Source organism: Labrus mixtus, chromosome 22 (genome assembly GCF_963584025.1).
Source record: "Labrus mixtus chromosome 22, fLabMix1.1, whole genome shotgun sequence".
Lineage (NCBI taxonomy): Eukaryota > Metazoa > Chordata > Actinopteri > Labriformes > Labridae > Labrus > Labrus mixtus.
The window spans coordinates 12,487,867-12,505,716 of NC_083633.1; the positions used below are offsets into that span (position 1 = coordinate 12,487,867).

The 17,850-nt window shown below is 41.8% G+C and overlaps 1 protein-coding gene across 2 annotated transcripts in view; it reads right to left on the bottom strand.

The window, feature by feature from the left end:
* Positions 1-17,850, bottom strand: part of tafa5a (TAFA chemokine like family member 5a) — a 152,208-nt gene that overhangs the window by 12,868 nt on the left and 121,490 nt on the right. For both annotated transcript variants that reach the window (XM_061030062.1, XM_061030061.1), the window contains exon 3: positions 5,279-5,406. In XM_061030062.1, coding sequence (XP_060886045.1) covers positions 5,279-5,406 — 128 coding nt within the window. The remainder of the gene's footprint in view (positions 1-5,278; positions 5,407-17,850) is intronic.

Genomic DNA, 17,850 nt, shown 5'->3' on the forward strand with positions numbered 1-17,850 from the left:
GCAGTGTTTTTATTTTCTACCTAAAAGGGTTAAATAAAACAAGTTTCACGTTTACTGCTGTAAGTTGATATTCTGCTTTAGCGTCCCACTTATAGGCAACATTACCATGATACATTACTGTCTAATGATTTAATGCTGTTTCAGTGGGGATTTATTTGTGCTTTGGCCTCCCTTTATTCCTGAAATGGTTTGCTCCAATTAGGGCGGGGCCAAGAGAAGCATAAAAGTAGACTCAGCTGGAGTCTGGGGGGAAATTGTTGTTTGTGACAGCCTCACAAAGTGTTTTTTTTGTTTTTTTTTTCCAAGATTTATTTTTGGGATTTTTGTGCCTTTATTGTAGAGATAGGACAGTGGATAGAGTCGGAAATCAGGGAGAGAGAGAGTGGGGAATGACATGAGGGAAAGGAGCCACAGGCGGGATTCGAACCTGGGCCGCCCGCTTGGAAGACTACAGCCTCCATGCATGGGGTGCGCACTAACCACTGTGCCACCAGAGCCCTGTGGGGCTGTGTTTTCATTCAGTTTATTTAGTTGTAGTTTGTATTTGTATTTTGCTCTTTGAATTGAATTTTCTGTTAATAAATCCAGCACTTTATTTTTGCAACAATTTCCGCCTCCTGAGCAATTCCTCGACAGTACAAGAACATCTATTTTTTACTCCCGACCAGTGCCGAACAGCCACACTTTAATCCCATTTTTCATGTAGACTTACAACCAGTGATGCTACACACCAATTAGAGGCCTTGTCTCACTTGGCTTCCTCAAAAAATGTTCCCCACACCACACGGCGGATGTTAATCTGCTCGCTTTAAGAGCAAGAGTGTGGAAAATGACTTGTCGTGGTTAATTGAATGACAGTCACAGTGGCCAGTAGCATTGATCGTTCCAACATAACTTTTCCAAAGAGTAACATGATGCTAATTTAACCCTCCAGCCAAGGAGAAAGGGTGTGTGTAGATAAGCACAGATTAAAACATTTCTAGGTAGGATCAAGTTCCAGAAAACGTCCACATTTTGTTACTGCTTTGTTATGACAGCTCTCTCTGTCCAGTACTTCTGTAAGTGATTATTTTTCATTTTGATGTTCATAAGGTCCCCATAATGAGGCATGCATTTTCTTGGAAATGCAGTTTTATGTACTGAGATAAAACAGAAAGAAAATAAAGTGGTTACTGATGGACATGGATCGCATTTTATGGTTCCATTAATACAGTTAAGTGAACCGAAGGAGCTCATTTATAGTCTCAGAGCTTGATGTGGCTCTTCTAAGGGATTTTTTTTGATAGGTCAACGCTTTAGAGGAGAAACTTGTCACTGCATTAGTCTGGCTTTTGATAGTGAAATAAATGACGTGCTTCACAAGCGCACCTCTATTTGACATGTGTCCTTTTTAGCTTGCGGTTTCTTGTGCACCGCTCGCAAAAGTAACCTCTCAAAACGTCACTGTCAACAGGGAGCAAAGCATGTATCAATCTTCATCTGTTTCTGCTGAAATGGGCCTCGGAAAAAAAAATCCATATTTAGGTTTTTATTGACAGGAACAACATGTACTCTTCAAGCGCAGTCAGACTAAGATGAATGTATAGAGAGAGGGGGCAAAGAGAAGAGAAAGAAGGAAGAGAGACTGAAAATGCAACAACAAAAAAAAAGCTGCTGAGAAAAGGACAAAAACAGACTGGGAAGAAGTCAAGCAGAGGTTAAGGAAGTATAGGCGGGGAAGAAGTGATTTTAAAGAGAGGCACATCAAATGGTGGCAGCTGAGACGGGTTGTTGTTCCGTTTAGGTTGAGGGAGAACACGGCAAACATTTAATCTGCCTTGCAACACAAACCTAGCAGTGGTTCCAACTAAAGGTAGAGGAGGTCAGCCGGTGTCGTGCTGAACAACAATCTCCCTCTGTTTGACAGAGAAAACACGAACTCTCAAACATTGGGCCGATACACACAAACGCGCCTCCTGACATTTGTCCAAAGTAGCCCTTTATGGGGCTTTGGGGTTGAGTCAGATTGTCTTGGCTTAGTCAAACGCCCCGCGGGACATGTCTGTTTGTATGCATTGATGTTTCCGCACAAACACCTGACAGACAGGTCGGACATGTTCACTGGACTGTGCACAGCCAACAGTAGTCCTAAGGCAATATTGGGTCAGCTGCAGTTTTTGGGTTTAACCTTGGAAAGCCGCAGGGAAGGGGCCATTTATTCAAAGTGAACCAGAGGGAGGCTGAGGAGTAAATTGTTTGTTTTTTTTTTTGCGCATGATTTCTCCCTTGGGCCTTCAGATAACAAGACCTTTATGCAATATTTGATTCATAGAATTGGCCTTAAACTTCTTCTTTTTTTTCTACGCTTTTTAGATATTTTTTGTTTTATGTCACATGCATGGTTGGAAAAAGCGAATGTCGAATGAGGCCACTTCATCCATCACTTTTTAAATGAGTATTTTTAAGAGGAATTTTTTCAAACAGTGACCCGAGTCAGCTTGTTGCCCAGTCTATTAGAATCCCTGACAGTGAAAGCTGCTTAAAACACGCACTCAAACGCACACACGGGCCGGGCATAGATGAGTGCGCAGAGCCGTCCAGCCGTTTGACGAGCTGTCACCCGGCTTAAAGTAGCCAATGAAGCAGGCGAGAAATACCTGTCACGTCCCCGCATATTGTCAGGGTAAGTCGATGTGAGGTACACTGACTGACATTCTAAGCGGGATATGAAATGTACAAGTAGACTATGAGCGTACCGGGCCACCCCATGCAGGGAAGCAGGGACACATATTCATATATATGAATATGCAAACGGTTGAAAAGACACACTGACAGAGCGATGTTAACACATGAACATTGGATGTATTAGCCTTGGAACACACAGTGACCACCTATTTTGCAAACCCCCTTTCAACACACACATGCACGCTCTTATATCTGTCAAATATAATAAATGGATCCAGCTTTACGTTACCTATCAGTGTGTGTGTGTGTGTCCCTGTCTGTGTGTGTGCTATCTGTCTGCCCAGATAACAAATTACATTATAGGCGGAACATGTAAGGGCTGTCACCGCAGTCTCCTCAACCAGGTATATTCAAGTTGCTGTCAGGCCGATGGGACACACACACAGGAATTGCATCACGTTAGGAGCACGGGGGCATCAGCTGACTGATAAAATAGAACACATCATCTCGGTTCAGGATTCTGTGTGTGTGTTTGTGTTTGAATATGTATGTGTGTTTGTCTTACAGCAAAAAAAAAGGCATAAACAAGTTACTCAGCTGATGACTAAATCATGACAGATGCATTAATGATGCCCCACCGGTCCTCAGTGTTCACCCATTGACATTCACAGATAGGGCAGCTGCGTTGTGCATGTGTGTTGTGTAACATGTTTCTCAAGTCAGACCTCTTTAATTGCTTCGCTATAGACTGTATACACAAGCTGGGGAGCAACAGTGTTTACGTGTCTTGTAAAGCGTGTGACAGGGGGGGGGGGGGGGGTGAAAGCGGTGGGAGGACATGAGAGGGAAGGAAGGTGTGTTTGTTTATTTTCTTGTTCGTCGAAGGTGAAGTGGAGAGGAGGAGGCTTGGAGATCTGGAGAAGGGGGTATGAAGGACGGGGCGGGTAAATGAATGGGCGGCGTCTTAGCAAATACAAATGGTTGGCTCCCCCATCTGCTGCCATCATTAACATTAAGAGCGTCCCTAATTCAAGCTAATTGCCGGCGACGAGGAGGTAAACAAACGGCATACAGTTTGCGGTGATGAGCCGAAGACGAGGAAGGCGGGAGAGAAACATTTTCGGGGGATTGTGAAGTGAATACTGAGCTGGTTTTCTGCTATTTAATGCATATGAGCAGTATGCAGTATTCAAGCTGGCACCAACATTTTTGTTTTGTTAACTGAGATGGAGCTCAAAGGTGAAAGAACACTGATCTAAGTCGCACCCTTGGTTGGATTTTTTTTAAAGCTGCAGTAGCCGAGTGTAAAAACTGGTCAAATGAAAGACATTAACTTATGTTAAAGCTTGCCGCTCTCAGTCATGAGATCATCTTCATGCTCAGCAGCCTGACTGCATCCAGAGGAGAATTTTGGTTTTTAAGAAGCAGGCAATAACTGTGTTTTTTTTGTGCACTTTTCAGCATTGTAGCAGCAGCTGGCACTTATGGCATAAGAGCCAAATAATAATCTGAGATCCAGATGATTATTAATATATTACACCCTAATGTGCTAACCATTTATTTACAACTAAAGTAATCTTATGTTAAAGGTGGAGTCAGCAGCATTGTTCCTTGCAGCTTGTAAACACAGCATTCAGACTGGGCCCCCGCTTTCTGGGCTCATCGCCGCCAAGAATCGAAACAGAGACGTTCACTGCTTGTACCTACACTGCAAGCTAGCCCACGCTAGGACAAGCTAACCACCGGTGAAAGCTAACCCAAGCTTCACCCAACCACCTTCTTCTGCTTGCCGTTTCTTCTCACTATGATTATCTGTCCTCTTCTTTTCCACTATGTCCAACATATTTGCTTGTTTGAATTGTGTCCAATTTTGGAATTGGATCCACTCCTAAACTCTCCTGGTCAACGGAAACACATCCCATGTCGACCAAAGTGGCATTACTTTTGTATAAGTCTATATTCTTATTCTTAAGGGAAAATCTACTGACTCTATCTTTTAAGTTATCTGGATTAAAACTGCTCATGTTGCACAGTGACATTTCATTTTCTCTCCTTGTGTAACTGGTGGAAAACTGTGCTAGTGTTAGAGCCAAGTTTTTTTTTTTTTTTTTAGTAGCAGTTCCCGCTTCCTTATGTGACGGTCTTTGATGTAACTTCCAGTGTTTCCATGGCAACGATAAACATATTGTGTCTGTCATGACGGCTCTATCGTGGTGGCCGCCGCTACGAGACACACCAAAAAAAGAATGGCATAAAACAGAACCTCAAACAGACTGTAACACCTGATCTAGTTCCTGTAGGTCAGACTTCTTAATGGAGTAAATACGCACAAGTGTTTTTATGTTCTCTGTCAAATGATTATTCTTGCTCAAATGGTCTCTCACCAGAGATGTTTGGCAAGCGAAACTGTTTAATTGTTCTTGTTTCAATGATGGATATTACATTTCGTATTTTTATTCACACATGAATTGATTTTCTATGCAAATGCTTCATTTTCAGCATGTTGTTCTCAGTGCCACTGGTGCAGTAAGCACTCCGATTTATCAAACACCTACTGGTCTGTGAGTGGATTGTGAAAACCTGGGGGGGGGGCTAAAAGACCGCCTGAACTCACCGTGGTGGTTTTGACTCGGCCTCCGGGCTGTGTACAAGTCCAGCCAGATTTATTGACTAACAGGTCACAGCCTTCGTCCTCCAAGCATGGCACCATCTCACACCACTGCCTTTTCCGAACAATACCAGCTGCAGAGAACACAGAGAAAAAAACAGAGAGAGAGAGAGAAGATTTAGGAAGGGGAGGAAAAAACAAACCTTATAAGCAGATGAAGAGAAACGATGGAGAGAGGTGGATACAAAGATTTTCAGATTAAAACAGAGAGAGTGGGTTTGGGGGGGGGGGGGGGTGACAGATAGAGGATGACAGATATCAGCAAAGATTCAACATGATGGAAAATGATGGAAAGGGGCAGATTTGAGAAGAATGTTGAAATACATATAAATGGAGTTAAGAAGGAGAGATGTCGAGCGATGGATTGGAGTAGAGATGGGATGAAGAGCAGTGATGTAAAGAGACGATTGGGAGAGATGAGAGCAGCATGACAGAGAGAGAGAGATGAGGGGAAGATGGAATGAATCCGACATGTGGAGAGAGCTGTGATCTGTCAGGTAATCAAACACCAAAACATAATAAGAAAGAAGTTTAATGCCCTTTTTCCATTAGTCAAAGCTACAACATTTAAAGCAGTGTGGATTTTGTTGTGCCCATTGTACATGTAAAAAAAAAAAATCTTTTCAAGAAGGGGGGGGGGGAGCTCGGAGTATAGCCGCTGCTCATTGGCATCAAAAGGAGCCAGCTGAGGTGATTCAGGCATCTGATTAGGATGCCTCCTGGATGTCTCCCTTTGGAGGTTATCTGGGCATGCCCAACTGGGGGGAGTCCCCGGAGTATAGACCCCGAGTTTGCTGGAGGGATTAAGTATCCCGTCTGGCCTGGGAACGCCTCGGAGGCGCTAGAAAATGTTTCTGGGGAGAGGGAAGTCTGGGCTGACTTAATGCGCTGGCCGCTTCTGCGACCTGACCTTAAATAAGCGGAACGAAGACGGATGAACATTTACTGTTAATCAAACAACAAATATCTTAAAAATTGAAGTTTTTCCTTGACATGTTCAGAACTTTTTGGTATTCACCAAACTTTTGAGGTATTATTGACTTTAGTGTCAAGTACATTTTATCAATGACGAAATATGTGCATGTGATTTAGTGCCTGGCTTTGAGGTTAGAAGTTTGTTTCCGGTCATAACTTTTTAATATTCAAATCGTTCAGGTGCCATTGGCCTCTAAATCAGTGGTTCTCTATCAGATATGACATAAAACTTCAATTAATAGCCCAGACTTTTATTCACTGCATGTCTGTGTAATTACACTGCCTTCATTTGGCACAGGCGTCAATACCAGACGGGCTGTGATTTATTTTTTAAACAAAACTTGTGCACAGCAAAGATGTTAGAATATACAACAGTACATTTACACTCGAAAGAATTTGTACAAAATCAGGAAATCAAAAACAATAAATAATTGTAAGACAGCCCATCTTTGTCAACATGCTGCACTTTAAGGGCGAGACGGCTGTTGTTCACTAACGAGAGCAGTGTAAACATATCACAATGTCTTTAGTCTTTGAAAGCACCGCCGTCCTCATTTGTGCACGGCTTGCTCCGACCTCCACCTCAGCGGCAAGGAAGTGAGGACAACGCGAGGAACACAAAGGAGACATCCTTCCTGCATATTATCCCTGTTGCTCTTGAAAAGGGCCTCTGTATGAAAATATTAACTCTAGACTGCAACACAGTGAGAATGAGACCACAACTCAAAATACCAAAACAATCTTCAAGCCACGTTCAAGACATTACAGCTGCCCTGCAGAGACTTCATTGTAAACAATATTTAGCTCCAAATGAAATCTACAAAGTTTACGAAATGTTACTGTTAGGTAAGGAAAAAGTAAAAGTGGATTTTAGGATCATGAAGTTAATCACCAGGTACATGATGTAATGAGGTGCTTTTTTTTTTTTTTTTGGTCTAATAGGAAACCCCTCTGAAGATAAGGTGTGTAATTGCAGCCCTATGTCTCAGGTTGGCTCAGGATACAAAGGTAAAATTAAGTAGAACATACCCAAGTGAATATGTAAATCAGAAGCCCAGAAACAGAAAATGATGAACTGAGATAGAAAGACAAAGGAAAGGACAAGCATGTCTCGATAACATTTGTGACCATTACAGAATACGGGCGAGATAAAGGGAGACAGGCAGCGATACATTTTTATGCTGAACTGATGTTCATATGCATTTATGAATGGGAAATAGCATTTTCTAATGGGTAGCTATGGATCCCAGAATGAATTATAGGCCATGCATATATCATTTGCTTTGCCATGGCGTTTCCAGGCATTCTAGCTCTCTTATAAAGCATGAGGGAATTGTGTTCACTTCTAGATCTATAAATTTGCTCTAAGGGCACCTTCAGTAGCTGTCATAACCACGCAAATAGATCATCCCCATGCGCACACGCACAATGCTAAGCTCCTTACCATAAACACTATCTATATTTCAATCAATCCATGAAATATGTATACCTTCTGTAGCACTACATGGCTGAATTATGAAAACACCATGAACGCGGTGTCAGAAGCATCAACAGCGGGCTTGAAGTTGTCACAAATGTAAAGCGTTATACTGTCGACTGCACTTTGTTGACATGCTACTCGAGGTGGAATTACATGGCGCTGCTTTAGTTTGCCTCAAGACTAGATGCACCAAAAAACATTCTTGTTGTGTTACTTTCGTGTTTTCACTTCAGGGCCGAATGTAATAAGTCTGTGATGATTCAATTTTAAAAAACAAAAAGTCTCAAACCATCAAGCACTGTAGAATTTATTTTACTTTTGGATACAGCGACACAGCTTTACTGAACATATATGAGCCCATTCAAACACATGGTTCTGTTACTAATTCTATAGAGTTTACCCAGAGAGCTAACTGTTAGCCTTCAGTTTCTTGGATATCCAGTAATGCTAATCCAGGATGTTAGCCGCTATCTTCTCTTCTGGAAGGCTTTTGGGCCTTTATTGGACTGGACAGATTTAGAAAGAGAGGAAATGTGGGAGAGAAAAGTAGGGGATGACAACGGCGTCAGGGTCAGGAGACAAACTTGTGACCAGTGTGATGAAGGATGGAGTCATTTGGGCGCCTGAGCCACATCCTTTTCCAGAGACGGGACGTGGTCGAACACAGCTCACTTGCATTTAAAGCTACAGACACAGAAGCAGCCTGTTCTGAGCAGGGCTGAAATTGAGGGGGTTAAACGGCTTGACGAATTACAGGATCAGAGTGATCACAGTCCGAGGAGAAACTTAGAGAATCTGCTTGTTGAATCTTTTTGTTTTGGTACTTGTGTCCCCAGCCAAAAGTGTTGTGTCATGTGAGGCCACAGCAACAACGCTTTGAAACACAGGTAATGTTAATCCTCCCAGGCTAATGTTAAGTAACTCATCATTATGCTATTTATAGCCCTCAAATCCGAGTCATTCATGAAATACTCTTCAGTGACTCATGCCTTATCAGGTCTACTCTGATTCATTCCTCACTCATTAAAAATCATAGAACTTCTTGTGTGCTGTAATACTAAATGTCGTCTCTGCACCTGATTCACTGCTAATACATTTTCCCCGGCCGGAGTGATGTTTACTCCACAAATGGCCACATGCATTGGAAACACTACCAAGCCTTACAAGAATGATTGATGAGAGAACTCGTGAATTTAAACCAGGCTTTACATCATGCTGTGAAACTGATTCTCCATGCTAACAATTATGTTGCTCAACAAGCAAAGTCACCATGGACTTTACCCTGTAGGTGGACATTGTTGTTTTGTCACGTCAGCTGAAAATGACATGGTTGCTGCCACTAGCTTACTGATATACGCTCCATTTCAGCTTCCCTGCTCTTTACCCCTTATGTTAAGCACTTCCTTTGATAAAAAAAAACTGAATTGTCAACTTGTTTGAAATACTTTGAGTGGACACATTCAAAGGCATGAACCCAGACAAGGCCATGCTTTGGAGAACTGACAGGAGCAAACCATCTCTCTACGGGGGGGGGGGGGGGCTGTGTTTAAGGTCTAAGAGCTGTGTGAGTTAGTGCCCGAACATGAGGAGAAGACGAGGTGGGCAGCAGAGGGTGAATTTTGGAACAGGCTGTAAGTTGCCAGCCCAATTCTGAGATTTTCTATCTGGCTTACTTTCTCGCTGCTTTTCTCAACTTTTTTATTTGGTGCTTTTTTTTTTTTTTTTTTTTTTTTGGCTGAGCTGTGCTCAAACCTGCCCATAGCGACCACCAGCCCAGTTGAGGATGATGCCAGCTGTAGTTAGCTAAGACTCGCAGCAGTTACAAAGGATTCGAATGACCCAGTTTCAGAGTGAAATAAAAAGTATCCAAATCAGAAGACACTTCTCAAACTACTTCTTCAGCATTATCCACTTCTTTGTTATCAATATGTATGCTCAGCAATTCTCCAACAGTCACATTTTAAACTTACTTAGCTACATATAGCTTACAGCTTTAGAGACGAGTTAAGTTGTGACCCTGTTTCCGCATAGTGGCGCTACAATTTTTTTTGCTCATGTGATTCTTGGAGGAAGTTTGGTTACACTTTTGTACAATCTTCAAACCAACTCAACAATTGGGAATCACAACAGTGTGAGGATAGCTTAATAGCCTCAGTGGATATCAAAGCTATACTTATGGTTTGCGTGGGACTTTACAACCAGAAAGTGTTGGTGTGAAATAATGTGTAAGCCTTTATTTTGACTAGGCTCTGACCGATATAGGATTTTTGGGGCCGATATCGATATTGGGGAGAAAATAAATCTGATAACGATAAATTTGCCGATATCTTTATTAGATCTATGTTCCATCTGTAGAGATAGATAGATATATACACACTCTTTTATTGCGTCAATCCGTCAAATGCAAAAAAAGATATACAGTATAATAAAGAAAAGATGGTCAGTCAACTGGAAAGTAACTGCACATGTATTTGCGTCAATGTTTGACACACCCTGGAGAGTGATAATGCTTGCTGTAATCCATGTAGCACACTCTGCAGGTGCGGCCAGAAAGAAAGCTGCTAGCGTAATTCAACAATACTCAAATAAAATGCAATTTGACTGGCGAATAAATCTGGTAATATAGATGTATATCTGTGGTAAAATAAGCCAGTACCCAAAGTTAATAGATCTGCCAAAATCGGCCGATATTATCGGCTGGCCGATTAAACGGTTCAGGCTCTGATTTTGACTCTCCAGATTTCAAGAACCATACGGAGTGCAACGAGTTGTGGAATTTTCTGCTGACAGTCAACCAGTCCAATGACTGTAATTCATCATTTGTGCTATCGGAAAGCATAAAGACAAGTTAATACACATTCCTTATCTGTCACATTTAGATTCATGTCAGCAGCTAAACTCATCTCCCAGCAGCATCTCGGCTGATAGTGTTGATGGTGTCTGTTACCACTGGACCATAACGAGGCTGTGCTGGCATGAGGGCAGTGGCTTATGTTGAAACTTATAAGATCCAAGGGCGATACGAAATGAAAACATCCCTTAAACATGTCCACATACACACACCCACACAGGCAGGAAGCCAGGCATAAACACACAAGTATGCACAGTCAGGAGTGGATACAAGTCAGCACACACACACCCACACAAACGCACAGTTTTGATGCAATGTGTAAGGGAAGGTATCAGCCGTGGTTTCATCAGCAGGAGATAAGGACTAGAGGGGGAGAGAACATTATTACATCCTCCATGGGACACTTATCTTCCCACCAAATGGTAGATCATACTCATGTCAACAGCCAGCATCTTGGCCTAATAAATTCTGTCTAATGCCATGCCAAGCCTGAGATGGCAGGAGAAAGATGGGCTTATGTGTTTGTGAGAGAGAGAGAGAGAGCGAGTGAACAAGCAAGAAGAAGACGGTAAGAAAGACAGAAAGTAGGCCTAAAGACCGATCAGATTTGGTGTAATAAATGTGGTGCAGCACCCTTCAAAAGATGGTGATCTGATAAGGCGATGGGCTTAGATAATTACAAACTGTACAGATCAGATATGGACTGGGCAAGTAGCACAATCAGCAGAGTGTCAAGGGCTGCAGATGTTGGACAAGAGATATGGTTGGACTACACATTTAGTTTTATGCAATTAAACTTTTACAGCATTTGAATACATTTAAATGTGCGAAAACTCGGATTCACGTGCAAAAATGCTGAGCATGTGCACAGAAACATTAAATGTTGTCAGTGAAAAGAACACATTTAGTAAATGTGTGAATATATTTTAGCAAAGATGTCTGCCTGATCTGGAGGGGTTTGTTATGTCACACACTCACAGTATTTGTAGCATAGTGGCACACAATACTCTGCATGCAGGTGGGCTGTCTAACAGAGGCAGCTCAGCATAATTCCTAATTCACTACATTAAGCTGGTAGCAAAATTGAGCTCTACACACACACACGTGCGCGCACACACAAATAAACACAAACACACAAAAATACTCATACACACAAGCATTTAGATGTATTTTCTTCCTGCTCTTTGCCAATTCGCTGCCATGTCTGCCCACCTTTGGCTCTCTAATGCATCAGCATGCTGCAAGGGTCTCCTCAGGCTCAGTAATGGCGAATCGAATAGCCTTTTAAGCAAATTCACTGTGTCTTCATTTCACAAAGGAGCACTATGAATCTTGCCAGAATGCTCTCCCTATGTAGTTCTTCTTACTGTAAGTGTGCAAATTCCCCTGCAGCGTGCAGAAAGCAAGTTCAATGATGCATGCACACACACAAAAAAAAAATCTCAGCCTGTCCATTTTTTTTCCCGCTTGCTTTTATTGTTAGTTATCTGGCAATTAAAAGTATTTTCCTGCTCTGCACTTCATATGAAAGTTGGTGGGAATAAAGATGACAGCTAAGAGAGAGAGAGGAGAGCTACCACACACATGCACACTAATCCACAGCCACAATTTCCTTCGTATTTTTTTTTTTTTTTTTTTTTTTAAACACGCCCTTAGAGACACACACACACACAAATACACACAGACTGAATAATCTCTTTGCTGACACGTCAGGCAACAAAGTCAAACAAAAGACTGCTTGAAAAAGCCCAACAGAGTGCCATTAAGACTGCGAAGATTTGCTTTCATCATGGAAATCCCCTCCCATGTCTCCTTTTACACTGGATCTCCAATCTGGGTAATTAACTGTACTGTCTGACCTGCCGTGGTAGACAGACACCCCGTAAAACCTGCATCGAGCCGAGCAGGAATTAGAAGGAGCCTCAGTGGAATGTGAGAGAAAAACCCAATGCAAAGAAATAAATCCCTGTGCTTTGTAATTAGCCACCAGCTCTCTATCCCCTTCCCTCTGCTCACAGCTCATCTCCTCTCAGCTAATTTCCCCTTGTCTACTTCTCCCCCCCCCCCCTTCCTCACAACCACTATTTTCTCTTCCTGCACTTTAATGCCGTCCTCTATTTCTACTCTCCTTCGCTTCCTTTCTTCGTCTCATCTCCCAATTTCTGTTTTTCCTCCCTTTACCTCTTTTTTTCCCCCTACCCATGCTTGTTCCCTTCCAGTCTATTGCATTGCCTGATTTTCATAAGATTATTCCACCCGCTTGGCGGCCTTGATGAGTATCTGCACACTAAAAGCTGTCAAGCCCCTTTTTAAAAAGCCTGAGGTTTTTTTTTTTTTTTTTTTTTTTCTGGTGAAGTGAATTTGTGTCCCAAATAGCTCCGCTGCACTCATGAAACTTCAAGAGGCAGAAATAATGAGATAGCATGCTGACTGACATTTCCAGACCTCAGCCCTGTGTCTGTGTGCATGCATCTATGCCTGTGTGGGTGTCTTCAGCTATGTGTGTGCACAAGAGGGAGTCACCTAATAATCCTTTGCTACCATGAATACAACATCTATGGTAATGACTACACAGGAATACACTTTTATTTTGTACCTCTGCTATTTCAGAGCATTGATATTTTCAAACACAAAACAGACATTCTCATTCGGGAAAAAAAAAAATACAGAAAATGGCAACAGAAGCTTCAATGGGATTCCTTAAATTTCCCAAAACAGACATAACCGCATCCTTTCATTTGTCTGATGTGCAAAATAAACCTATTTAATGGGCAATGACAGTTAATGCATTACAACTGGGTTCACACAAGTTATAAAAAAAAACAAACGCGTGTTATTCTGGAACAGTTTATTTCTGTGTCTCTGTCTTTCATACCTTCCCATTTTCTCTTGCTTTCCTTTTTCCTTTTGCTAGATTTAAATTGCCTTCTGATGAATAAAAAATGCAAACATTTTGCTTCTTTCCAACAGGATAAATGTTTCATTCGAGGCCCATTGATGCGTCACAATTTCCTTAAAGGAACAGTACCCTTTCTTGCAGAGAGGGAGGAGGGAGGATTGATACTACTCTTATGTCTAACCATGACCCTAAATATGCAACAAGAGACCGCAGAAAACTAGCTTAGGTTAGGAGATAGCTGCCTATTTGTTAACTGACTTGGGGGTTGTGTTCAGGACTTTTTCTAGGCCAGCCACAGCGTCACCTTTTGTAGGAAGCACGGTTTGCTGTTGTTAATGTGTACAGGCTTTGTGCTAAACAGCTACATAAAGTAAAAACAAGCAAAAATTCTTGGCTTTCCTTATCCAAATCCATCCATTCAGTATCACATGCAACATACAACAAGTGCATGCAACCCTGTGGATACAACCCAAATACTGCAAGAATCATGCAAGAACACCAACTCAGCTATACATCTGTGACACGTGTGTAAAATAGATTAATTATCCAAACAAAAATGTATATAATCGGAACCTCATGTTCTGAGCCAGGGTTTTTTTTGTACATATTTAAAAAAAATCTTAAATATATTCTATGAAATATTTGGTATAAAATGAAGTTTGACAAATCTATGAATTTTTATAGCCTTTGCTTTCTAAATGTGTTCATTTTTCAATACACTGTTATATTGACTGCACGCATATTAATTGTACATTTCTCACATCATGAGACAACAACGTCTAGTGCCATTTAAAGGTTTGCTTTTGTTGTTGGCCCCATGTCTAAACCTCCACACTGAAGTCCAGATGCCACATTGCAGCTTCCAGCTACAACCTCCCTCTCTGCATACTATTCATGCTAGGTGCCATTGTGGTGCATCACTGACAGGGTGTGTGTGTGGCGTGCCATTGCTCTGGGCTTGTTTTTCTCTAGTGTGTGTGTGTGTGTGTGTGTGTGTATGTGAGTGTGTGTCTACAGGCCACCAGGTACTGCTGATATCGTTCATTCGCAGATGTGCTCTGACATTTCCTCACAGCTGAACGCCAACCGCAACCCCTGATTTGTGGACGTGCACACACACACACACACACACACATACACACACACACACACACACGCGCAAGTTTGTCCACCAGACTCACACGAGAAAAGAAAGAGAGCCCAAAGGCAATGTGAGCCAGAGGAGAAAATGTCAATGTGAACAGGAGTCTGTGAGAAAGAAATCATCTTACACAGAGACAATGTCTACAGAGACGCTAGTACATTAGCGTGCACAGTAAAACTCTGACATACACACAGCTGGAAGCAGCTGCTGGTGAGCACATTTCCTCCTATGTAAAACTCCTCCACAGCCAAAAATATGTGCATAACAATAGATTTCTTACAAATGTGACAAGATGGCTTTTGTTTGATTCACAGATTAGGTTAGATATGTCATTAATAGTGGCTGAATATAATAAACAACAATCAGGAGTTCCCCCCCATCCCCAGCTATTTATAGTTCATGCAGCGAGTGTGAAAAAAATAAACCCTAGCCTGACTTCAAGAGCAAAACAATGTGCACTTACTCTGTGTGACCTATTGGCCTAATGTGCAGCAAAGTGTGCAGTGTTATGTCATGAGTGCATGTTCACACAAACAAAAAAGGGATTTGCACAAAACATTGTGTTTTTTCCTCACAAGGTCAGGCAGGCAACACCTCTCAGACATGTAGAACCAAAATGAGGTTTTCAAGGAGCAAATAAACAGGGAGTCTAATTCTTTGGCTACAGAATGACTGTTATGAGTCAAGTTAATACACAGGGTTCATAACAACAGATTTTCCTTTTTCAAGAGAAAATCTTGAAGATTATATCTTCTGGACTAGACGGAAAATGTGTAAAAACATTCCCCGTGTCACTCTTTGTCTCCTCCTGTGCATCATGCAAGATAAATATAGTATAGCAGTTTCAACATGTCTTATTGTATGGGGGAAAAGATGGAGACAAATGTGGAGACTTGTGGACACTGAGTTCAGTGTTACTACTTTACATGTATTTTGTGTTGACGAGGGGGAATTACCAGGTACTGTTAAGTATGCTTTAAAGGCCACATATTATCCTCATTTTCAACAAGTTTAATTACGTCTCAGAGCTCCTCAAAACATGTCTGTGAAGTTTCTTGTTCAAAATCCACTCTGATCCTGTATTTAATCATGCCTATACACCCCTCTGTTTCAGCCCTGCTCGGAACAGGCTGTTTCTGTGTCTGTAGCTTTAAATAGAAATGAGCTGAGTCTGACCATGCCCCCCTCTGGAAGGGCTTGTGTGGCTCAGGCTTTCTCGCTCCATGTCCTATTGTTTACTCAGACTCAGAGGGCAGAACAAACACCTAGCTGTGGGAGTGTCACCCACCTGGGGGAGGGGTTACTGCCCTTTGTGATGTCATGAAGGGAAAATCTCCAAACGGCCATGTTTGAGCACATAATTTCTGAAAAGTGGAGCAGGCAAAGGAAGGAGAGGATGGACTTTTCTCATAATTGAGGGGTTTGAAGACAGGCTAGGGACACATATTAATGTTCGAAAACCATGGTAAAGCGTATTTTGCATTAAAAATAGATCAAACAGTAGCTCATGGTGGGCTCACAGAAAGTCTAAGTTCAGGGATCTTGTTCTAAGATTGGGTTTATTTTTGGAATTTGTGAAAGATTTGCTTTCCAACTGTTTGTTTGCTCTGTAAACCCTGGAAAAAAAAAAGATGTTTTATTTAAACATGGTGCACAAAAACGCAGAATGGATTGCAAAGTTGAAGTGAAACACTTCAGCCGATCAAAACATCATTACTATTGTCAATCATTGTTTGTCTATCTCAGACTCACTGCTTTGTCTGATGTGCCAAGAATAAACCGGTTGTTGATAGAGGCAACTTATATTAAAAGAGAATACAAAAAAAGAAAAAAACTGCTGTTTGCTTACAGTGCCATTATCAGCAGCTGAGTGAGCAGGTCGTAGACAAAGCAGAGATGGGACGATGTGACAAATGGACATGCATGGCAGCAGGACGGTATAGTGCTGTTATGATGGGCGATGATGACAGTTGAGATCATGATGTGGCCGACGGTAATGAAGGTGACTACGCTGAAGTTGATGATATATGACATAGAGACATAGACTAAAGTGGAACAATGCCTTCAGGCTGCAAACAGAAATAAACACCCTGACATAATTAGCTTGCATGCGTATAGTAGGCCTTCTGCAAACTACTCATGTGTGTGCTGATGTACGAGCAAGGTGTGTGTTAGCGTTGAGGAAACCTTAGCATCTGTTAATAAAGAGTTTCCTACAGCTGGTGGAGGCCCGGACCCTACAGACATCCCTTCTCCTTCCTGGGTGTTGATGATTCTTGTCTATTTAGCCTCATTGACCTATTCATCCCAACTAATCCGCCTTAAATTATGCATAACCTTTTACTTGGCAGAGCTCCCTATAAATCTGTTTATTCCCTGTTTGCTCCCTTACAAAGCCTGCTAAACAAATTCCAATTAAGAAAAACAGCAATACAGCATGAATGATAATTCAACTCAGTACAGTCCCCAAAGCAGATAAGAGCATAATCGTTGCTGTTATGTGTAAGGCAGCTTAAAAAATAAAGACAGTCGGTTTTCCTTCGGATCTGGTTGGCTCTCATTATCTTCAGGTCATTTGGTGTTGATGTGTGCTTGGCAGTGAGTGTGAATGTGCTCCTGCTCGTGGAGTCCATGTTCATGTATGAGTTCACTTTCTGAATATTAACATTATTTTCAAGGCCGTCAAATGTGTTGATATAAAAATGGAGAAATTATGACAAAGATATTTCTGCAAATATAGTAAAAAAAACATCAGATTAAGGCTGATATTTTTTTTTCCTTCAATTTCTCGACACTTAAACGAACGCATTCCGTATTTTCCATAGCCAGGGGGCTCTCATTCAAACTAGTACAAAAGATGACGTCGAAGCTGGCAGGGAATCATGGGAGTGATTCTCTCTCCTACTCCACCCTCATTCTGTAAAAAAACAAATCCAAGGTGACTGTGTTCAGGAAGAACATTTTAGTTTCAGTCTTTTTTCTTCTTTATTGGATAGGACAGCTTTTGAGACACAGGAATTGTTGGCAGGAGAGAGTGAGGGATGACATGCAGTAAATGGCCAAGGTCAGATTCGAACCCTTGGCCACTATGACGAGGATTACAGCCTCTGTACATGGGGTGTGCGTCATACCCACTAGGCTACTAGCGCCCAAGAAGACAGAAGATTTG